The 25,362-nt window shown below is 35.6% G+C and overlaps 1 protein-coding gene across 5 annotated transcripts in view; it reads right to left on the bottom strand.

The window, feature by feature from the left end:
* SIPA1L2 (signal induced proliferation associated 1 like 2) overlaps window positions 1-25,362 on the bottom strand; it is a 97,493-nt gene that overhangs the window by 10,177 nt on the left and 61,954 nt on the right. For 2 of the 5 annotated variants that reach the window (XM_039353035.1, XM_039353036.1), the window contains exons 9-18: window positions 22,593-22,867; window positions 16,587-16,844; window positions 15,117-15,200; window positions 13,424-13,521; window positions 12,212-12,315; window positions 10,255-10,640; window positions 8,855-9,079; window positions 4,336-4,453; window positions 2,244-2,463; window positions 79-210 (exon numbers count right to left, since the gene is read on the bottom strand). In XM_039353035.1, the coding sequence (XP_039208969.1) occupies window positions 79-210; window positions 2,244-2,463; window positions 4,336-4,453; window positions 8,855-9,079; window positions 10,255-10,640; window positions 12,212-12,315; window positions 13,424-13,521; window positions 15,117-15,200; window positions 16,587-16,844; window positions 22,593-22,867 (1,900 nt within the window). Of the gene's footprint in view, window positions 1-78; window positions 211-2,243; window positions 2,464-4,335; window positions 4,454-8,854; window positions 9,080-10,254; window positions 10,641-12,211; window positions 12,316-13,423; window positions 13,522-15,116; window positions 15,201-16,586; window positions 16,845-22,592; window positions 22,868-25,362 lie in introns of those variants that run through there. The other 3 variants (XM_039353037.1, XR_005557880.1, XR_005557879.1) reach the window with 3 other exon arrangements.

Below are 25,362 nucleotides of genomic sequence, written 5' to 3'. Positions count from 1 at the left end.
TACTGCCTCTGGTAATAACAGGAGGATTGCATCTTAATTTGTGCTAATTTAGCCGCAGTTACATTGATCGCACATTACCTTCAAATGCTTGTGCAGCATCAACTAAATGAGACCAGTCTAATCCTGTTGCTGTATCTGGAAGGGGCATTAAGCCAGGATCATTGAATCTTGATTTGTCAGATAAAGATCCATCTGAGAACCACAGTTCATCTATATTAAAAAGAAAGTGGGCTTTAAGATGATGCCTTAATAGGTTAGAAAAAAAAACATTGAAATATATGAGCATCGGGCAACTGCTACAAAGGGGCCCATTAACAGGTGGGATAACTATGTTGTAGAATTCAAACAGCTGGTTATTTTTCTGAAAATATAGGATGAAGATGCAATGTAAGTATAGTTTTTGAGTTATATGAATAATCTCACTTTATTCTTCATTGGTCAGACTGAGTACAGAAAAAAGACATTATTAGTCTCAAAATCTGCACCAGAATTCACTTGTAATTGGATATGTTCTCTTGTGCTTCACTGCAGGTTTACGCAATTATATTTAGTACACAGATGTTTTTGAGCTGGTTGACCTGGCAATTGTTATCTGCACCTGAATTTGTCAGAAAATTTCAATGCCCTGGCAAAACTAAATATGAGAGTTCATATAATGAATGCCACATATTTATCATCCAACCCCACTACCTGCCAAATCTTTTCATTTCTTTCTGCTGTACATTTTCAATTGACTGAAGAAAATGATCTAATTTTCATATCATAGATAATAATCTTTCAAATAATACCTACAGACCACAAGTTTTGCTTCAAATGTTGAACAATTCATTTTATTCCTAGCTCCCCTTAAAAACAGTGAGTGCAGCTGAGATTGAGAAGTGGTAAAAATACTTCCCATACCAGCAGAATAAACCCATGGAGTTTGTACTACTAGTAGAAGAAACCTGTTTCCACGACTATGAATGCATACAAACAATTTATGTCATTTACAATAATCTAATGCTTGGGTGCACATAGCATTTTGAGTTGAGGACCAAAGCATACAAAAAGAATTTAATTTAAAAAGTTTAATTTATTGATATAGTGGTTAAGGCACCAGGCAAGAAAATTGGAGATAATGAATTTTTAGTCCCTCCCTTAGAAGCCTGAAGTCAACTGGGCGACTTGATCCAGTTACTTTCTCTGAGCCCTGAGAAGGAGGTAATGGCAAATTGCTTCCAAAAATGTTGCAAGAAAACTTCAGGGATTCCCCAGGAGTCGATAACTCAAAAGCACACACTTATATAGAAAAAGTTTAATTTAAAATTAATTTAAATGCAATTTGTGTGACTGAACAAGAAATTTATAGTATTTTATATACAAAGAAACACTCACATTTAAAATGATAAATTAGCTACTACCTGTAGGGGAATCTAGAGACTGTACCCAACGTTTGTGAATCTCTACAGTAATCTAAAAAAATATTGTAAGACACAGATGCAGTTCAGTAAAGTTTCACATCCTTTGTAGCTACAGTTCACAGATTTCAACATTTATTTATTTTCCACCTTTGATTATTTTTAGAAATAACTCAAGGTGGCAAACATACCTAATAATCCTTCTGTCAACATTCATCTCGAGGGTCCAAATAAATCACCAGGTTCATTCCATTTCCGAAAATCTTACTGTTAACTGAATACACGGCATGGTACTGTCAAAGCAAAATTAATTCTATGAGTTGGTGTCTGGGAACCTCAGAATTAATTTTGTTTCGACAGTACCATCCTCAAGATGGATGCTGACACCTTCTTCTTCCTATTTTCCCCATAACAACCACCTTGTGAGTTGAGTTGGGCTAAAAGAAAGTGATTAGCCCAAGGTCACCCAGCTAGCTTTCATGTATAAAGTATAAAGCGGGACTAGAACTTACAAATCTCCAGGTTTCTAGCCTGATGTCTTAAACTGAAATTCTGGACAGCTATTTCCAGTTAATGTAAAGGAATTGTGAGGGAAGAGAAGAAAAAAAATGAAGATGGCAGGCATGACCTTATAATCCAAAAGGCAAAGGCTTGATTCTGTAATTCATGCCTGCCATCTTGACTCTTTTCCACCCCACCTCCAGACAATCCTGGCTAGGTGAATCAACTGCTCCCATCAATATAAAGCCATTTTTTATGTTTCAATTAGAGGATATATTGCCAACTGAAAATCGAATATAAAACCAGCAGATGCACCACACACATATACAAACACACACAACTTACTTCGCAGATTTCCAATACCATTGTTTAAACTTGTTCTAGAAGGTAAGGTGCTGTGATAAGGTGGCGTAGTGCTAAACAAAATATCATTTGGCAATGCTTGGTCTAGCATTGAACTCCGTGAACTAGCGTAGGAAGATCCTCTCCGATTGCTACATATGCTCTCATCAGAAAGAGTACGGTACAGTATCCTCCTTGGAGATAGGTTGCCATAAAATGAAAACTAAACGTTTTAGGAAAATAAATTAGTAGGCCGACTTAAACAATTATCATAATTTTTTTTAGTTTTCACCAAAATAACTCTTATTCTAGAGATAGCTTGTTTTATACTGCTTCACTAGCATCAAAAACTAGAGCAGTGGTTCTCAACCTTTTTAATGCCGCGACCCCCAACCGGTCGTAAATCAAGGACTACTCAACCGGTCGTAAGTTGAGGACTACTCAACTGGTGTAGCACCGTTTGCAGAATGGGACTTTTGGCGGGCTCAGCAGGGCAGAGACAGCCTGGACAATTCCTATTGGCTTTTGAAAGCCAATAGAATTAGACTCTATTCAGGAGAGTCTATTCTATTGGCTTTCAAAAGCCAATAAAATGAAAGGGAATAGCACAGCTAAGGAAAAAGGGGAAAAAATGGCGGACTGCGTTGTTTGGTGACTCCCGTGAAATGGTCGTTCGACCCCAAATGGGGTCCTGACCCACAGGTTGAGAACCACTGAACTAGAGTGTAGTATTATTATAGTACACATCTTACAATTTTATCCTGATATACAAGCTTCTCCTATCATGAATTATTGGAAAGTAAAAAATTAGCTCCAAATGGTTGAATAGAACATGCAGCCCATGCTAAATAAAGAATTATGTTTTCATAAAATGAGTAAGACTAAGTTTTAATACTGAATCAATATAATTAATTCTTCATTAAATACAGTCTAACCCTAAAATAATACAGAACAAAACAAATGTGTTTCTACTTCCTAAAAATATTATTTATTTATATTTATGTAAAAAAAAAAAATCAGCAACTTGGATCTTAACCTCCCTAATGGAAAATAGAAGACATTTACCATTATTTTATGTATTTATGTAACACTTCTCTTTATAAAACAATCCAAAGCATTAAACTAAGTTGCAAAAAACATTTCAGGGTGAAACTCTGTAAAGTTAACGAACCGAACAATAAATTAATAGGGGATGGAGTCATGTCCGAGGAAAATCAATATAAGAAAGTCAATATTTTAAAGATTCTAAAATACATCGCCCTAGCATATTGCAAATTGGAAACTATTATCTAGGATAGATGCTATTGCTGAGAAGGTCTGTCTCCATGTCACACCAAGTGTCACTCTATAAGCCTTAGCACAGACAAGCAGGGCTTTCCCTGGGGATTTCAGATGCTTGGGAAGCTAACATAATAAGATTTGTTCTTTAAGGTTACTCTTCCCTCTATCCTGGTAAGTGAAAGACACTATATTGTCCACTATAAATTCCTTTTTGCCACAACATAAAATTTAAATGCTAAGAGAGACCAGTTCTCAAGTGTTGGTAAACTACCCTACACATGTATCTAAGAATTTTATTCTCATTTCACAAATCTGAATCAATTCTGGAAGGAAAAAATGTTCTTTGTAATCCAGAATGCATGACTATTTGGAATGCAAACTTTTTTTTTTTTTGCTATAATTAAAGCAAAGCTGATTTTAATACAACTTTCCAAATGTGATACAAATGTTGTTTTCTAATTTACTATACGAATACGTGCTCTTAAATAAACAAGAAATAATATAAACAAAGCCTTTCTTATGTAGCTAATTATGCATAGCTTTGAAGACAATGTTACCTGTGGGATTGGGGACAAGCCTTAAAAACAGTTATGAGCAAGTTTTCTGGAGAATGTAGTGCTTGAATTCTTTGAGAAGGGATTCCCCATTCATGCACTATGTTTTGCAAAATATTTCTTCTAAATGCAGTATACAATCCTACTTCTCTCAATTATTCTCTCCTCTTGCTCACTGCTAACATTTTTAAATCTTTAGCAATGGATTTGGGGCATAATAGCCTCTAAGAAGTAAATATATATATATTAAAATAGCTAACCTTTCTTCTTCCATCCTCTGCAGAGATGTTATTCTGCATCATCAACTTCAGAAATTCTTCTTTTGAGAGAGCTTGCTGGCCTTCAGAAACTATACTCCTGACAGAAGCTTGAAGCTGACTTGAAGAAAGGCCATCAACATAATTATACATCCCACAGAGACAAGGTTTTTTAGTTTAATTAATAATGTGTTCCTATCTAAATATCTTTATAATTATTCCTCTTCATGTCACACACATAAATACACATACATAATGTGTGCCTGTATGTATGTGCTTAATTCTATCCTAATCCTAATACATAAATAAATTTTAATTTATAAAACATTTAAACTAAGCATGGAAACTAAAATTAACAACAATCATGATCAAAATAGATATTAAAGAACAGTTATCTGAGGAAACATATTTCCAGTCATGAAATGTTCAATGAAGCAATAATCCCTTAAAATACTGGGGCATAAAACTGTATCATAAAACAGATATCTGCTGACACAATGATACTTCTTCCTTCTCGCCCTTGGCACCAAAGTGTTTCCCAACACCCAAGAGAACATTCTGGGGCAAATGAGTATTAAAGAACACAGAGGTAATCCTTCCCCCTTTTTGTTTTAATGGAAGCCATTGCCAATTGAATTCAGCTCTAGGGTTCCATCTGACATTTCAGAGAACACCTAAAAGATAAAACACGCTTTATTCTTTTCAATATATTCTCAAATACATTTTAATTAAAATCCAAGATCAAAATAAAGAACAAAGCTCACTTATCCCCCAAGAATGTTATTTACATTATTAGTTAAGTTCCAGTGATAATGTGTGAAATTATAATTGGTTCAATTACAAAGACATGGTTTTATTATTACCAGAAATCCGACAAAACTGCTCAGTGTAACAATTACACAAAGTATCTTATTTTCCTAAAGACACTGTTAAATTATGTATTAAAATAATGTAGACTGAAATTTCCCAAATATTTCAGTCATATATGTAAGACCAATAGCTATCAAATCCAACAAAACCAGTGGATATATATTTATCAGAGATAAACATACTTCTACAATTAGAAACATTAATTTAAACATGATGTTTAACCATAGCCCCCTGATGTAGGGTTGACCCCCCCTACCTTGTTGCTTTTCCAAAAGCCCCTAAAAAATGTGGGTTTTTTTAAGTGGTTCTGGGGACCACTAATGGAGATAGAGCTGATCAAGTGGCTGATTTGATTGTGTTGTTGCTGCCATGGAGAGTGAAATGGGTTTTTTTAATGGGTTTTTATTATATGGTAGATTTTTAAAATTTTGTAACCTGCCTGGAGGTCACCCGTGTATGAGCTGAATGGCTATATAAATAATTTAATTTCCTAATTGTACAAAACTAAGGTTTAGTAAAATAAAAACAAGCTGGGAGTTATTGTGTTCTTATTGCCCTCTCCTTTGTTTGCTCTGTATAGTGAGCATGATTATAATGAGCTTTCCAAGAAGAGTACTGCATGCTAAAAATGGGTTATGCAAATGGTATCAATAGAAGCAATTAGGTTTCTTGAATCGTGTTCTGACATATCCGCATCATGGACTGTTAGAATACGGTAGTTTGCATCTTGCACTGGGGGTTGGGGGCTAAGAGTGAAGGAAAATATTAGGAGGTCAGACAAGGAGTTTTGCACTGCAGAAAGTGAGAGTGTTAGTGAAATAGGCCTCTGAAATCCCTGGAAGACAAATCTGACAAAGCAAAAGCTCACAAAATCTCTGCCTTTCATTGTCTATGCAATCTTGTTCATAGTAGAGGAAATAAACAAGATGAGCCCAAACTCTAATGGCCAATATTGTTTAATAGGGACAATGGAGACCTGGGGCTTCAAGATTGCAGCTGAAGGATATAATTGGTTCAAAAGGAACAGAAGAGAAAGTGGAAGAGCTGAACATGGATTAAGAATACCCCTTCCTACTCAGAAATCCCAATGAATGAGTGGGCAATTTTGTAAAGAGTATTTGTCTTAAAATAAGTATGTAGAAGAACAAATAAAAAGCCTATTGATTAAAGCATCTAATCCTGCCCCCACACAGCCAAGATGTGAAGATATGTTCCAAAAGCAAGATCTTTCAGAAAGACACAAATCTTTCAAAAAGATATGAAGATATGAAGTGACTGATGTCTTTAATACATACTTGTCTTTTGATTTGAATTCCTGAACATTCAACATTTATGCTTCTTCCTGATATATCCAATTTATTGGCATCTTTAAAAAGGGCAGCAGGACACCAGTATAAATAGCACCTTTTATTTTCTTTGATCATTCATTCATTCATTCTTGGTAACATTTAAATAGACTATTATTAATAGTAGCATACAATTCACTACATTTTTATCAACACTTATACATCATCATTTCCTTATCTTGCAGTAAATCAAAGTACAGTACACAAAGTATTAATCTACTTAATCTAATTGTTCCCCTAGGTTGCAATTTTTATCCTATCTTTCCCGGAAAACACAATTCCCATTAACCTCAAAAGATTCATTTTCAGCTCCATATTCCTTCTTTCATACAGTTAATCTAACATTCCCTACAAATAACTCAGGTTCTCAGCTAGGAACATCATATCCTCTGGATACAAAAAAATACAGATACATTCATATTCCCAACCATCACACCTCTAACATCACCACATGCATTCTTTATATGTTTATCCATATGGAAATTTTAAAAAACCAAGGAGATAACAAACATTCTTGACTACACTCCTACCAACATGAAGCATCTGCTAAGGATTCTATTTTTTCTCACACATATTTTTTTAATTACATATCACTCATCACATTCAGCAAGCAACATTAAACTCTGTATTTATACAAAATGTTCTATAATGTAGGACTATTCATTTTATCATATACATATATTAATAAATGTACCTGTATATTTCTCACATTAATACATTTCTCAATAATCTGTCAAACAGGAAAACTACAGCCTACACATCCCCTGTTGGTAAAGGTATATATTTCCCAAATATTAATCAGCATTATCTCTTGTACGCTTTTGATCAGAATTCTGCCAAACAGAATATGAAACAAATTATACAGAAAGTCCATAAGTAAACTTTGTATTTTGAAACTATAAGGACAATACTATTTGCGGTTATATTCTACAGGTGTAACCAAAGCCATTTTAATCCAAGTATGATCACCTAATTTTATGCAAGTTAGGACTCTAATCTGAACATTATCTTGCAAGCCAACATACTTTCACCTTCACTCAGTAAAGAGGACAATAAACAAAAGACAGAGTTACTCAGCACCTATTTTGGTACAATGCAACAAAAAATTTTTTTTTTATGAGGAGGATAAAGAGGCAGGATTAAAGCTTGGAGGTAATAAAAACACTGTCAAGAAATACTTCAAATCTGAAGTATTTCAAAGGTCTACATTTGATCTGAAAGAAGCATCAAGTGGGCTGCCACAAGAATAATCAGTTCTGGATCTCCTATTCTTCAATGATTTTGTCTTATTTGAATGAAGAAGTAGAGTGAATGTTCATCACACCTGCAGATTGCCTAAATTTGAGTGAGATACCTAATATTCTAAAAGACAGAAATAAAACTCAAAATGATCTTCCTTGGGAAAATGAATGAAAGTAACAAAATAACATTTAACAGAAAAAGTGTACACTGTTTCATTTAAGAAACATAGCAGATGCACGATGGGGGATAACTGACGTGGCATCATACTTGCAAAGAACTTGGAAGAGTAGTTAGTTGAAAACAATAGGAGTCAGCAGTGTGAGTTTGTTGTAAAAAAATAAATCCAATACAAAGTTGCTTCAGCAGGAGCAATATTACCAAATAATGAATATCCACACTAAATACTTAAAAGTGTCTGGTTCTGGGCAGCACACTTTAAGAAGAATTTAAAAGAAATTACAAAATATTCAGAGAGGGGGGAAGAAAGAAGATCAGAGGACCAGTAACTAAGGTTTATAACCAGAGTTTAAAGAAGCTGGGAACAATTAGCTCTGAGAAAATATGGTCAAGAGGGACATTTTTCAAAAGATTTCACCACAGAAGGAAAAGGGGGAAAGACACGATCAACAGATTTGTTAATGTATCAAAGTTGTAGTAAAGCAGATACAAGTCAAATGTTAATTCAGCATTAAGTCCATGAAATATGAGTACTGTGCTCAGCACTGCACCTATTTTGTCAACATATTATTGCACAGGTTTTCTTCAGTGTGCTTATGTGCATGTATGTGTTTGTGTGCACAAAATGGAGTAATAGATTATAAGTTTAAGATTCCCTTAAATTCCTGTATAAACCAGACAGATTGCTTGATAGAAACTTTCTCTGAAAGTACCTAAAAGTAGAAGCCAGAGGCTTTACTTGTACAGAACCCTTATCTACTTTTAATCCTTAGGAAATCAACATCATGTAACTTTGCCTTTTCTTTTACTTTTTTTCCCTTTCATGACCTCCTCCCTTCTCAAGTTCCAACTTCTGTTCCCCACATATGAAAAAAAAAGATGCTTACTCTTGACATTCAGAAATTTCAGATTCCTCGGGTGTGGGGCTACCTTCTGACTTTTTCCAGCCAATAACATATTTGTTTATTGCTCCTTGTCGGGGGTAACATTTTGCCATGGATCCAGAGATCGGCTGAGCACAATTTTGTGAGACTATATATACTTTGGAGGTATCTAATGATCCAATGCTTTTAGGACCATGTGTTGAAGGACTTCCAGAATGATGTGACCCGCTAGAAAAGGGGGGAAATGCACACAATAATTTTTTTTAATGTAGTACTACTGAAGGAAATCTGAAACAGGAAAAACATTGGCTGTTATTTATCTTAAAAGGACACACACAGAGAGAGAGATGAACAAACACACACACACAGAGAGAGAGACACACACACACACACAAAAACCCCACACAAACATACACACTACATAAAGTCTTTATCATGTAATTTATTTCAGTAATGCAGAGTTCATATTCCAACTAAAGCTGAATTCTTATGGTTTTGATTTTAGTAAGTAGTAGTATAAAAATACTACTTCCTTATTTTAGTTATCTGTTGGGTTAGAAACTTATCTCTCAAAAATTAAAATTAAAATAATAAAAAATAGTAAAATTGAAACACAGAACAGAACTTCAAACATTGGTACTGACATTATAGAAATGGAACATTACAAGACTGATTAAATTACATTTATGGTCAATGATTTGAGATCACAAAATTATGCGGAAGTACTTTAACCATATCTTTAAATCCAAATTAAAAATTTTCACATTAAAAAGTAATTATTGATACAAAATAGCAATCCTTCCATGGAATATTCAAAGACTTTTGCAGGTAATCATAAATTGATTTCATAATAGGCTATAGTAGACCGAATGATATCCAATTTAATCCTTGCTCTAAGGCATAACTCTTCATTAATCAGTGTCTAGAATGTGTTTTATGCAAAACTTGTCTCCTATGACTAGACAGGAAGATTCCCATGGCAGAGGGAGAATCCCACCAATGAAACGAAGATACTGAAAAAAAAAGCTGAACCCAATTTATCATTTCTGTACAAAATGTGTTATCTAAATTACACTGCTCAACAAAGACAGGTTTGATATATTATAAGGCAATCTAGTAACAGTAATTCGAGCCAAATCTTTCTCAATGCCTGGGAATATGGAACATATTTAGGTTTATTAAAAGTAAAAATATGTAAAATTTTGGACTAGATAGGCATCACCATACAAAAGTGAATTCAGGGGCTCACGGTTTACAAGAAACAATTTCTTCTTAATTTCTGAAATCTAACACTGACAATAGAAGTATACTTTACTCCCAGTAAAGTATAAAAAGCAAATTTACACATTACTCAGAATTTTAATTTAGTTACCTTAAAAACACTGGGGGGGGGGGAAACTCACCTAGAATGTGAAGATAATTCACTGAGGTCTCCCATGCTGCCATCACCTATGTGACTGCTAGAAATGGCTGAAGCATAGCTGTGAACAGCGTACACTTTCATCTCATCGTCTGCTCCCGGAGTTTCGGATGATTCAGCCCATTGATCTGTCCGTCCATGAAGCCCCGACCGACTTCCAGAAATGTGCAATGGAGCCAACATTGGAGCTGGCATACAAGGAGCAGTATCAATTCCACTGTCAGTAGAAGCTCCCTTAATATACGTTAATCCAAGCAAGTCGGAATCCATCAGATCTTCAGAACCAAAGTGCTTATCATCACTGTTGCTTGATGTGTTGCTGGATAGAGTATTACTGCTAGAATGGCTGGAACAGTTTTTGTCTCCAATCTTAAAAAGAAATATAGTTTTATTTCCATTATCTGCAGTTTAATCAATGAAATGAGAAACACGTTACACGTTAGAAATGCCAAATGAATTTGAAGCAACCCCCCCCCATGCACCACCCTATTTGCATTATTAGTATTTCAATTAACACATGTTCAAAAACAATCTATAAGTAAGGGACCCTTGGTCCTCTCTGAGCACTGATGATGTTACCTAGTTTGGGTACTGAAAGCAAACAACCAAACTCAGAGAACACCAAGGACCGCTCATTTCAACCTTGAGCTACAAATATTCTCCTTTATTGTACAAAGTGAATTATGTTTAGAATTTGAAATGATAAGCTGACAATTCAAGAAGGGGTGTTGCATCTTCCAATTTCTTTTACTGATTTGGGAAAGCTAGGCTCTTCCAGATGACACCGAGGGGAGTTTTACCCTAATTTGGAGCCAGCTGGCATGGCCAAGAGACAGGAACGCCAGGAGCAGTTCAATGACATCTGGCGGGCTACAAGTTCCCCATTCTGAGGCTATTAACTAAACATTAACTGTAACTATAGTAACTGTTTTTCTCTCTGTGGCCTAAATCCAACATTAAGCAGGTAACTTCTGCCAATGCAAAGTTCCCTTTCACATTCCCTTCTGCCGTATCTGCAATATTATTAAATTCATCTGCAAATATTTTTCATTCTTATTAGCTCATTGCCATCACTACTAAAATTTTACAGGAATATACTATACAGACAGAAAAGTTCTATTCAGGTGCATCAATCTATGTTTAATTTTGCCTAAGTAATAAAATCATATATAGTCATAATCAAAATAAACATTTATTTTGTTTATTCCAAGATATGGAAATAAAAGAACGCCCATCAAAAATAACAAGGTGCATGTTTCTAAATATGCAGTTTAAAATTCTGCTCAGAATGGAGAGTGATGCTTACTTTACTTAGTGTTTAAACTATTCCAGGGGTGTCAAACTGGCGGCCCACGGGCCAGATGCGTCATGCACAGGCCACACCCACCCGGCTCCACAAAGGCAAAAAACGTCATGCTACGTCACGTGACACGATTGAGTTTGACACCCGTGAGCTATTCAGTTGCCTAGAAACAAGGATGTGCTCTTTATCATGTGCTTGTTTGAGGCCACTGCCAGAAAGAATACTTACAGCTATTTCTGTATCAAAGAAGCTTACTATTTTTTATTAGAAGAGACTTCCATTCATTTCATATTCAAACCTGGTAGATACTAATGGGTGACCTTCTCTATACTCAAATTAATTTCTCAGAGTTATTTCATCAGGAATAAGCAAAATTATGCCAAAATAAGTTGTAGAATCTAGGAATATATAAATTAACATAACAAGCTCATTGAACTTTTTTTTACAATTTACTCTTTATATTTCCTATTTCATGATTTTGTATTGAAAGATTATGATGAAATATCCTTTCATCAAAGTAATAACCTGAAAATCTGCAAGCATTTTCACTTTTCTTCAGACCTTTGCAACACAGGCTTTATTCAGACACATGTAAAAAAAGATTCCTTTTTGAGAATTTCCAAGTAAAAAAACTTACATGAGAAAATTTATTTGGTGAATCCTTCCCATTGTTTTCTTTCTGTAATGCCCGGTCTTTATAAGAACTCAAAACCTTGGTTGATGGTGCATGCCACTTCATTTCTGCCATAATTAATTATTTGTTTTAATATCCAATAATACAAGCATAAGCTACGGGGGGAAAAGCTAGTATCTTATCATTAATGGTTTGGTTTAAAACAAGGATGTTCATTGGAATTTTGGAATCATATCTTGTCGTTATCAAACTGAGAGATACATGATTTATTAGCTATGACAGTTCTGAATAAGAAGAAACAGTTATCACATACACATTTGCAATATCATCCCAATAAATTATGGAATGAAGCAAAACCCCAATATCAATATTGACACTCTTATGCTACTTCTCAGCATCAAGTGAGCATGGAGGTGATCAGTAAAAAGCAAGTGAAAAATGAAAGTCTATTGCTCTAAACAGGGCTATCAGTTCCAGATCTAAAAAACTGCATGACCACTTGATAGCAAAAAAGAATTAAAAGTTTTCAGTATCTCTTTCCTATCACCAGAATTCTGAATGTTATCATCCAGAATTTTGCAGCACAGATAAAGTAACCCTAAAAACCCAGACGTTTTCAGTAAAAAAGATACTTGCATGTGCAGGGGGGAAAAAACTATCCTCAAAGAAAATGCATTGAGATATAGCTGATTCCATTCTTTGTGCTACATAATATAATTAAAGTATAGGTACAAAATAGGAACGCTTATAACAACCTTTGCAACTTAATGAGAAAGATTATATGAACATGTAAACTGGAAATAACATGTTTCAAAATATTGGGTAGAAAACACTGTGGATCACCCCACATTGTATAAATTTGGTTGTGCCAAGTCATGCTATCACTTCCAAAAGTTCTACTCAATTTTGGGACTGATTTCTGATGAATATAAATTTACTCATTTTACCTAGGGTTCCATCAGATTTATAAGGGGACATCTGTATTTTCATCTTTTATTCCCTAAAACTTCAGTAAGTATACCTAAAATACACAGATTTATGTAAACATATTAATAAGGGAGTTACAAAAGTTTGGAATTTGTCACCGTCAGAATACTGATGATCACACACAGCTTTGCTTGTTTGTTTAGACTGATATCCTGCCTTTTCTTCATAAGCTGACAAAATGAACAATTCAGCAAATAAGTCATTTGACTTTAAAAGAATTTTTATTACCATTAGGATGTCTGGGCCCTTCCAAAGATTCTTCATGTTCTCTGCCTTCTTCACTCTCCAAGAGACCTTGATGGTCATGAAGTAAAGGGGACTGGCATCTTTAAGTGGAAAGAGAAAGTGGTGGGTTTTCTCACTCACTATGCAAACTACTCATTCCATATGAACCATTTATTGCTCCCATGGCATAGCATTTTAAATATGATTTTCATCAGATGACTGACCAAAAAAATACCGTACTTTCCGGCGCATAAGACGACTTTTGAAAGCATTGAAATCGGTGCTGAAGTCGGGGGTCATCTTATACGCCGAGTCGTCTTATACGCCGGAAATAACGGTAGTTTCCGGCATATAAGACAACTTTCTAGGCATGCGACTCGGCGCCGAATTCGGGGGTCGTCTTATACGCCGGGTCGCCTTATACACCGGAAAATACGGTGTGTGTTGGTGATTAATACAGTTTTTAATGAAACCTGTTGCTGAATTTGAAGTAATGTTCATTTAATAATGATATGCATAGAATTAAATATTTTCTAATCTCTGAGGGGTTCTTAATGCTCTCTGAGCTTGGTTGCTTTCTTGTAGATGTTTCATTACCCAAACTAGCTATCATCATCCATGTGATGCACTGATGATGTTACCTAGTTTGGGTAATGAAATGTCTGCAAGAAAACAACCAAGCTCAGAGAGCACCAAGGACCCCTCATTTCAACCCTGAGCTATAAATATTCTCCTTTAGTAACAGCACTTAAACTTATATACCACTACGTAGTGCTTTACAGCCGTCTCTAAGCGGCTTTACAGAGTCAGCATATTGCCCTCAACAATCTGGGTCCTCATTTTACCGATCTCGGAAGGATGGAAGGCTGAGTCAACCTTGAGCCGGTCAGGATTCCTGGCAAAGTGAGCAGTCACCCTGCAATGCTGCAGTCTAACAACTGCACCACCACGACTCTTCATTTCTAATCTCTATTAAACACAGCTGACATCTGCATTTCATTTATACTGGATTAGTACGGTTCTCCTTTTAGCTAAGTAGCAATGCTTGTAATGCCTTGCATTCAAAGGCAAAAAGGTGCTTTGCAGCACACTGGGGCACAAATATAATATCTAAAAAGGCAAGTGTTTTTTCTGAGATAGTATGGCAGAGACAAGTGGGAATTAATTCTAAATTTTCAGAGATTGAGAAAAGTGAAAATTGAAGCTAATTTATTTCCGCACGGATGTTATCTCCTTCAACAAAAACCTTCATAGACATTCCCACAATGGAGGAATGGCTGGAAAAACTGATGGAACTAGAGAGATGGCTAAATTAACTGCTCTAATCAAAGAAAAGAATACATCCAACCTTGTATTCTGCTTGGATTTTGTGCTTGAGATAGGAAAAAAAATGAAATTTTGGGTTTTGCTGATTAGATCAGTTTGTTGTTACAGAAATGGCTGGTACATCTTAAGTATGTAAAAGTAAAAAGTTGAGCCAGTAATGTTATTATTTTATTCTATTATGCTAAAAAGAATCAGAAGTCAATACTTTTCTTTTTTTCTTTCCCCTTTCCCCTTCCCCACTACTTTCCCACTATTTTATCTTTTGACAACCATTATAAAATTTAAAAACCTTCAGAAAGACTACAGGCATGTACATATTACTCATTATATATTTTTTTCACAATCAAGATATTAAAAAAAAAACAAGTACCCATCGTATCCTACTTGATGCCTCCACTGACTACTCCCGCTTGGTCCTGGGTCACTGGAGGATGACTGGTTGCTTGGAGAACTTCTGAAATAATTAGCAATTTAAGATGTAGCGAGATATGTAGTGATCCAGTAGGCATCCTATTAGTTTAATAAAATTCCTCATGAACAAATTTTATATTTAAGCACATGAAGTAGTGATATACAACAGTTTTAAAACTTAAACTATGCAATGGGTTTACTATACAGCGATACCCCAGTACCCATCATTAATTGGTTCCAGGGTGTACGATGAATACCAAAAACGGTGAGAACTAAATAGTTTTTTTCCATAAGGAACAATATTAACCACAAGGCAACTGACAGCAAAAAATTCGAGGCAAGTACCAAACAAGTACTGGGATAAAAATTTTGCATCAAGTACCAAATTCGATGAATTTCAAAGCATTCGAGTACCTAGGTACCACTATATAAAAAAAACTGTAATAATCAGGCACTCAGCCTGATTTATATTTCAGTTATTCATTTATGACTCATTTATTCATTTATGACTTCCAGAGGCTGATTTATGTTCCAGAACACTCATTTATATTCCAGTGAAAATCACTGAAACTTCAAAGCAGTACACATTCTGCATGCCCGCTTCACATCTGTGTTTGTTAATAGTCAAACTACTTCACAGTTAATGATACCTTATATAATGAATTATAAGGATAACAAAAAAATATTAGTCATTTATTAAACTAATAAAATTACTTTAATGTTGTGCTCTTCCAAAAATATATCCTTCATTGATCCATGGATTGTAGTACACTTAACCATCAATAGTAAACTTAACCTCTTTCTGCTCTCTCTATATTTTCAGACTGCATTACTAACTCTCTGAGTCCTGAGCAAGGAAAATCATATTTAATCTCCTATGTACCCTCTTTATTTCCAAATTAAATACTAATATGCTTTCCATTGAGACAATGCATAGCAGACCGCTCTGTAAAAATGGGGACCACAGTTGCCAGCAAAACCTCAGGAAATCCGTTCTCTAGACATTCTCACTAAACCCTAAAACATGGGTAATCAACCTTGGCTCTTTTATGACTCGTGGACTTCAACTCCCAGAATTCCTGAGTCAGCTAAGCCAAGGTTGACTACCCCTGCCCTAAAACCTTAAAATTGCCCAATTTAGAATCAAATGTATTTACAGTCAAATATTTATTCTTCATTTGATTTCTCAAGAAGACATATTCTATTGCATTGGTTAGTCATCTGAGGGTGTCAAAAAAAAAAAGCTTGTTAGTTTTTAACACCCGAGGCAGATACATGAATTAAAATTGCATCTTCCTTTTAGTATCAATATTAACAGCATTGACTATTGTTTGCTTCCAGGAAGAAAAAAAAATACGGCAGACAGAGCAGAGCCCGGGCTCACTTGATACAGCATTTATAAAATATAAGCCGGAAGAGCGTATATTACCTTGCGCCATCAGGGAGCTTTCTGTCAAAAGAGGTGCTGCGAGGAATAGCAGTTTGTGCCTGATGAAGAAGCTGCTGGCACTGCAGTCTGTCAGATGTTCCTAAGATTGGAGAGGCACGAGAGAGAGGCTGCCCAGCGGAGGTTGGCACCCTATGCCAAGTAGTGTTCCTCCTGAAAGGAGTTTTATACTCACATGGGGTGCCTTCGCTGTCAAGTTTGTACTCCACCATGGGAATTCGACAGAGTTCTGAGCATCCCCTATGGCAGAGGTGAACATCGCAATGAATCTTTTGGGAATCACACTCGTATTTTCTACCATAACAATGATGTCCCATTTCACACTATGCATATTTAATTTATTACCACCGGCATAGTCATACAAGTAGATCACAAAGCGAAGAGCAGTGAATTTAAAATTGCGTGAATTATAAGATTTTTTAAAAGTGTATGTTTAGTAGATAATTAACTGTCTGCTAAATAAAAAGCATAGGCGACTTTGATAAACTGTGGTATTTCAAAACCTGGAAGGTTGAAAGACAGATGACATAAATTGTGGAACTTATAATAATATTTTAACGTTGAAGCAAATATGTGTACCTGTGTATGTCTGTATACTATTATAATTATTATGGCTAGTTGCACAGTCAGTCAAATTTTTACACTGGATTTGGCATTTTTATTCAGCATCAAGCCCTTCTCAAGGATCTGGGGTAGGTAGAAGTTATCTGACAGTATTAAAGATATTGTCTCAGGACGTGTGATGTTCCAAGTAAAGCTGCCTTTTGCAATCGACTGATTGTGATTTTGTCATTGCCGATGGTGTTCAAGTAATGCTCCAGATGTTTTCAGATTATATCCAAGTGTTTATTACTATTGGTACTATCTTTGACTTATTTTGCTCTAATCATTCTACTTCTATTTGCAGGTCTCTGCATTTTGTGATTTTCTCCTGTTCTTTCTCTTCTCTTCTTCTGTCTCCAGGTACTGTCATATCCACTATCTAATTTTTTTTTCTCCTTTTTATCAATGGTTGTCAAATCTGGGGTGTTATGTGACAGAGGCTTGTTAGTTTGAATTCTGAAGTTCCAGAGCACTTTGGCTTCTTCCTTTTCTATTACTGTGTCTGTTTCGGGGTCCCACTAATTCTTCTTGCAGGCAAATGGTATTTCTTGTAGAACGCCCAATGTACAATTGTTGCTACTTTGTCATGATATCATTTGCAAATAAGTCTATGCAATCTCCTTGCAGCAGCAACTACTGTAGGTGATCCACTATCTCAGCTTCTTTGCAGAGACAGCATTTGCTGTCTGTTGCCGTTTTGCTGTCTGGTTTTATATGCACTTGGTTCTTAAGGCTTGGTCTTATGTAGCCAGAATTGCCCCCTCTGTCTCTTTCTTCAGTTTTCCTGCTCTTAGTCATTGCCAAGTGTTGTTGTTGTCTGCTTTGCCTGCTTTTTATGTACCGGCAATGTAATACTTTGCCTTTTCGTGTCTTTTTCTATTCTTCTTTTGTTCTTTTCTTGTAGGTAAGTTTGGTCTCTTTGGCATTCAGTAAGCCCTCATGATATACCAGCTTCAGTGCCCTTCGGATTCTTCACTGTTCTCCCTTTTTCTTCTTCAATTGTCTAATGTATTAGCAACATTCCATACTCAAATATTTTCCTTAGTTTAGTAGAGTCTATCAACATTGGTGCATGGACGAAGGGCATGATTCATTATGAAAATAATAATAAAGAAAAATAATCTTCCTATCTGGGTTTTTAAATTCTACCTGAGTCCAGTCTACTATTCCAGCTGCGTATCTAATGACTGGAACTGCCCAGGTGTTAATTACCTTGATGATATTTCCTCCACTGAGTTTGAACTTTAAGATCTTCTTCATTCTCAGGATGTATTCATTTGTAACCTTCTTCTTGATTTCAGAGTGCTTGATGTTGTCAGCTTGAAGGACACACATGTATGTATAGTGATCATCTTCATCTAGACTCTTGATGTTATTTATATAGGAAATCTTGATTCCTTCAGTTTTCACTATTTTTCCCCTATTGATGGTGGGGGTACCATATATGTCTAGTCCAAACTCTATTGCAATATCTTGGCTGTATATATACGTAACCAGTGTTGAAAAACAATTCTATTTCAGATGATGTTTTTCCATACTGTTTCAGTTGTCCATATAAACAAGATGGGATAGCTTGGCATATGTTTTTGATGTTGAGAGATATGGCCTGACTTGTTCAGCATTGTTAATACAGGAATCAATGCAATGACAAACAGTGTTGGTAAGAGTGAATCTCCTTGAAAGAATCCTCTCTTGATATTAAGCTCTTTCTGTCTATCACTATTCATCAGCAACTATATCTTTCACTGTGCCATTTTTTTTCACAAAGCTTCTGATGTTTCTACTATTCCTGTTAATTCTAGGCATTTGATTATCCACTTATGTGGCATGGAGATAAATAAATCCAACCTATGTTCAGGTTGGCCTTTGTTCTCTTGCAGTTTTCCAATATCATCTTGACAATTAGGAGCTGATCTTTTGTTCCTCCACTATTTGGACAAAAATGGACCCTGGGCCGTTGTTGTTGTTATTGTTATCCCAAAACAATCCACTGAGGAATGAAGGTCTCTTCACTGAAGACTATGAGCCATATCTATCATATTGGTCTATATTATGCAACCATAGGCAGATTTGAGGTGACCTTATTCCCAGGTAATCCTATGTACAATTAGTGCCTCTTTATAGGTAATTAAACTATAAACTCACCATGTAATTAAAATAGAAACAGTTCCCCTCTCCCCTTAGAAATCCACTTTCTATTTTTGTTGAATGTTTGATAAGTTACTATATGCAATCCTCTATGACTCTAATCAGATCTAAGTCCAACTTTGTCTAGTTTTATTCCCAGACAAGAAAGCATAAAACTACAGCCTTATTAAACAGAATTAAAGAGCACAAGCAAAATCAAACAGCATTTGCAACCTCTCTCCAATATCCTTTACCTCCTCCTCATGTCTCACTATTGGCTTCGAATATTTAAACAAAACAACACCAAGAAAAATACATTTATCATTTATACTGAACAGTGCATGTATCAGAACTCCTCAGATCTTGAACTCAAATACAATCCTTAACTGTAAAGGGGAAGTAATTGGCTAAAGTTGTTATTTTTTGGTCTCAGATTACAAGTAGATCGTTCTCCCAGCAACAGTAAGAAGATAAATCCTCTATTGATAAGATGGGCATCCAATGACCATACCAAGAAGGCACTCCCAAGAAAAGGAAAAAAGAACAGAATCTGATGAAACATTATGAAGCTCTTTACTGACTGCAATGTAAATTAATTTTGACTGTTCAGGGGCTGAATATTTCCAGAGTGAGATATTCAGGTGGTGCCCCTCTTGAAAGGCCATAACAGTTCCCTGAAAAATCTGACAGTTGACCATGAGACAAAACCTGCAATTCATTTACTAGAATCCAATACTAGAACTGAAATAGGTTAACACTGGGATTTGCACTATCATGTCATCTACACATACTGTCAGTTTAAAGAATACCACTTGCAGCCCAAAAGACTGCCAAATCATCCAGAGACCTGACCTGAATCAATTTGCAACCCATCCTTTTCTTGGACAGAGGTGTGTGGGCAGACCTGGCATGTATTACTATAGTCTGGTTGGGGAAAGGAATGGTTTTGCTGGAAATCCTCCTACTAGGTTCAGGTGCTATAAGATTGTGGAAGAGGAGTAGATCAAAGAGATCTATTCTCCAGGTGATCAACTTTCCAGAATGATGGTATTCAGGGATTTCAATCTCCATGCTCTGAAGGCTGGGGAAGAAGTGGCTCAGGATTTCATGACCTCCAAGTCAATTCCTGTCACAGATCATTACTAACCCAATGCATACAGATGGCCATGCATTAAATCTTCTTTTCTTTTTTGGGAAGCAGCTGGTTCGGGAACTGGAAATGGACAATGTTTCTATCTGTTCTTTTTCATAATCAGCTCATTTTCTAATCAGTGTGAAACAGTGCTACCAATCTCCACAGGACTGATTTCCAGCAGGTGCTAATGGAAGTTTCTACAGAATTTCTAAAACATATGTAATTGAAAAGAAATTGCTACAGATCTTGTGGACTACATACCACAATACATCTGGTTAATTTCTGGAATACAGAATTAGCAAAACAGCACTTGATGAGATTGCTTTCAAATGGCCTCTCAAAAAAAAGTTTCCTTATCTCACCTATTTACAGACAAAACCACTAATATTTACTTGGAGCTATCAACATCATAGCAGAATTCAGTGGGAAAAAATGAGACACCATTTGGGAATCATATTCAGTTCTTTTGAATCCCAAGGCAGTAGACAATGTCTTCTGTAAGATAGGCTCAACCATCATAGTCCCAGGTCAAGCAACCAGTGCCATGGGAATCCTAACACAATATGTAAAGTCTATGAAACTGCATTAGATAAATCAGGCATGGATTAAATTCCAGCAATAAGGACTGGCTGTTTGTTCAAAAATTTATTTAGTTTCAACACTGCCTCTTGAAGGGTCACAATCTCTTTGAAGGAATAGATCCATAATATGGGAGATTGATTTATAGCTCCTGCCTGGATATTAGATAAGAGGCTAGAGCCATGAAAACCTTTGCTATCTTCAGTTATTACACCAGATATAAATGTAATTGGAGATATTCACAATTGGAATGCTTTTCCTATGCAGGAAATGCTTGTGGCTTTATACTTCAGAAAAGAGGACAAGGGGAACAAGGTAGGGATCAATTCAATTACGCTGAGTACAGAGAGGCAGGTTTTGTGCCCATATATATATATAGGATTAAAATTGGGGTTATCCAATGAAAGGAGATTTCAAGCAGACAAAAGTACGTAGCTTCAAACAGTACATGATTATTCTCTGAAATCTTTTTCCACAAGTTATGGTAACAACTATTAACTTAAATGGTTTCTAAATGGTCCAAGACAAATAATTAGTTAGGGTCTTTAGATTCAGGGTCACTCCATTATCATGCTCTTCAGAACGCAGGATGAGGGCTGCCAGGGTACCTCACCCAGGTTGTGAGAGATTATAATGGAACTCTAGTCTGAGAAATGCCAATAAAGCTTGTGAGATTCCCAGAGACACCCAAGTGTACAACTAAGAGAAAAAAAGTGTTGGATAATGTGAGCCTTTGTATGGTCCAGGTGGATGGGTCTTATATTTTTAAATAATTTTACATACTATGTAAAATATGACATCACTCCATTCTTTTGTTAGCAACTGGAAACCATTCATGGAAACCTTTTTCCCACTGACTTTTGGTCTTGACAATTAGAAAGGATAGATTATGGGGAAAAAGGGAGTTCTGATGCAACTTTAGAGACAGATTGAAAGTCACTACTTTTTTCTATTTCTCTTTTTCGTTTCTTTATTCTTTTCTCACTACTTTCACTTTCCTTTATTTTCTTTTTCCTGCTTTTATTTTTTTTAAAAAAAGATTTTTCCTTTTTTTATTCTCCAAAAAATTATCTAATAAAAAAAATAATTTTAAAAAAGGGAGATTACTACATTCTAACCAAATAATTTCTAGTTCAGTCTCTTACAAAGGCAAAATACAGGCAGTCCCCATGATCGTGTGATCCAAATTCAGATGCTTGGAAACTGGTTCATGCTTATGACCCCTGCTGTGTCCCAAAGTCGTATGATCACCTTTTGCACCTTTTTGACAAGCAAAGTCAATGGGGAAGACAGATTCACTTAACAACCAGTTTACTAACTTTTATCAACTGCAGTGATTCACTTAACAACTGTGGCAAGAAAGGTTGTAAAATGGAGCAAAACCTGGATAACAAATGTCTCAGTTAATAAGAGAAATTTTGGGCTCGCTTGTGGTCATAATTTGAAGACTACCTGTATCCAATTTCATCAACTCAGCAAGGAAAGCCTGTATATAAAGGGAAAATTCATCTGTAAGCTCAAGAATACACCCGCTGATGTCTTACCTTCTAGGTGAACCATCTTCATGAGGCTGAATAATCACCACTTTGACAGTCACAGATGTGCGTAATAGGTCAATCATTTGTTCATGAGTGAGTGTTGCTACAGCTACTTTGCAAATCTCTACTAGGCGACTGCCCTGACGTAGGCCTGCTTTCCACGCAAAACCAAAAGGTTCAACATCAGCCACAATCCCTTCAAAGTTGACATGGAATCCAAGCTGTCCCAGGCCGTTTCTTCTTAAGGTCATTTCTGCTGTTTCGCATCCTCTGGTTACTATCTAAAGAACCATCAGATTTGATAAGAACAAGAACATCTCTACATATCATCTAGCGTGTAACAAGGTAGCATTTTTCATTATAAAATGTGAATATATATTTTTTCAGAACAGCTATAAATATTCCAGATTTATAGTAGAGCTATTATGCCTAAAAGTGTAATTCTAGCAGAGTTTTCCAGGAAGCAGGATACCTTTGTGTTTAAAAGACCTGATGTTTAGAAAAATGTACTTTGTATTTCAACATGGGATCTCAGACAGCCCTGAGTTATAATTCATATATTTCCCCAGTTCTGGAATTCAGGATTTAAACCCAAAAGTAAAAAAAAAAAAAATGGTTTCTCTGATCTCCAATATTTCCTAGAACGTACAAATGTTGATTCAAATATTGCTATGATTAGGATTTTGCCTAGTTTGGTTTCACAGTAAGGTTTATTTATTTTATTTTTTTATTTATGAGACTTATATACCGCTTTAAGTGCAAGCAGCACTCTCTAAGCAGTGTACACCAGTAAGCAATGTGTGTGTGTGTGTGTGTGTGTGTGTGTGTATGTGTGTGTGTGTGTGTGTGTGTATATATATATATATATATATATATTTACATTGCCCCCAACAATCTGGGTCCTCATTTTACCTACCCCGGAAGGATGGAAGGCTGAGTCAACCTTGAGCCGGTGAGATTTGAACCGCTGACCTGCTGAACACAGTCAGCTAAAGTGGCCTACAGTACTGCACTCATCTATTTTTTCAAATCTTCCCAAAACTAATAATTGGGGGATTTCTAAATTTCTAAACTAAATAAATAATCAAAAAGAGAGGATTGAGAAAAAGAAAAATCAGCAAGCAGAGAACCCAGAGCCAGAGAAAGAAATCTCCATGATGATGAATTACATCTGACAATTCCTTTAGGTTACATGTATTTGAAACATGGAAGAATTGGGACAGCAGCAATCTAAGTCATTAGTCACATTTCTTGAAACATATATGTACGTTACTTACTTATCTTTCATTCCATCTTAGATTTTGTCATAAAGCATTAAAATGATTTCTATAATTCGAATGATCAACCATTAGCAAATCACATATTGATTTTTAAAAAGCCATCTCATTTTCCTTTAAATGGTTTTTAAAATGTATCTATAATTTTCTGAAGTTTAAAGGAAATATGTTAAAAAGCTGCCCTTCACCTACGTATATAAATTCCAGTTTCACCAATATCTTCCAATGCTTTATTTCCAATCACTGGAGAGAAATAAACCCATACATCATGACAGTGAAACCTGGGAATATTTCTCAACTTCAGCAATACAGAGTATGGAGCTGGACATTTTCTAAATTTGGTATATAAAACAGATTTTAAGATGTGTGGGCTTCAACTCCCAATTTTTATTTATTTATCAAATTTGGAAAACTGCCCATCTACTTTGCAGATTCTGAGAGGTGAAGTCCACACATCTTAAAAGTTGTCAAGGATAGGAAACTCTGTATTATGGAATTAAGGTTTTCAAAAAAATAGGACAGATAGTCCATATGAACTCTCTGCCCTAGATCTTCCACCGGAAAAAAGGCCACAAAAGGAAAAAAAAGGACACCACCCTCTGCTATTATTTTGCCTATCCCCATCAGATAATCAAGTTGCAGTAATCTTTGCTTTGTTTAGCCTTGATAAAGCAATCTTTGGATTACAATGTTTTGATGTAAAAATAGTAGAATTATTGCAGTGCATCAAACCTAATCACTGAAATGTTTGGAAACTCGTTTATATGCACAAAGTATCAGTTTCAGCGAATTAAAAGTTTTCTCAGAAGAAGTCTGCATGGATAATGAACTTTTAAGGAGCGAATGAAACGGTTTGGTTAGGAACTCACTGGAAACCTAGAACTGGGGAAGAAGGAAAATAAAGGAAACTGACAAATTAACAAGGACTGATCAGCAGAAGGTTTGGAAGAAATAATAAGGACTGAGGTGGAAAGAAGGAATCTTTCTGACATTATCCAGAGGTCAGGGGAAAGCATGCTTGGTGGGCAGGGAAAACGCCAGTTGGAAGGAAATCTCTGTAGCCTACTCTGCCATCCTTGGAAGGAAGAAATTCATCAAGAATTCAGCTTTGATTTAAATTGAATGATTATCAGGAAATACAAAGAAAATGAACTAAAAGAATTTGGCTTGAAAAATAATGTATAGAAAATAGCAGTGAGCTGGGAAGGAAAATTTGCCTTTGCCAGATGCATTCTCAGTTTGTTCTCTTTCTACTTCAGTAACTAAGTAATCATTTACAAACCCTGCTGAACTTGTTTTACTACTTTTATGTGATTGGTTTTTTTTTTTGTAAACTGTAAAGTTATCCCTATGAAATCTGTAAATTCTGTCTCTGTTTATGTACCTTAATTCCACATCCAGCCACATAACTATCTGAAGTGAAAGGATAGTGTCAGGGAGTACTAGAATTTAGATTTTTTTTTTAAGTCTGAGATTAAAATACAGTTTATTATCTCATG

This window comes from Crotalus tigris, unplaced genomic scaffold (assembly GCF_016545835.1).
Source record: "Crotalus tigris isolate CLP2741 ecotype Arizona unplaced genomic scaffold, ASM1654583v1 scf7180000018486.1709376, whole genome shotgun sequence".
NCBI classification, from domain to species: Eukaryota; Metazoa; Chordata; class Lepidosauria; order Squamata; family Viperidae; genus Crotalus; species Crotalus tigris.
This window is presented reverse-complemented; position numbering and strand designations above follow the sequence as displayed.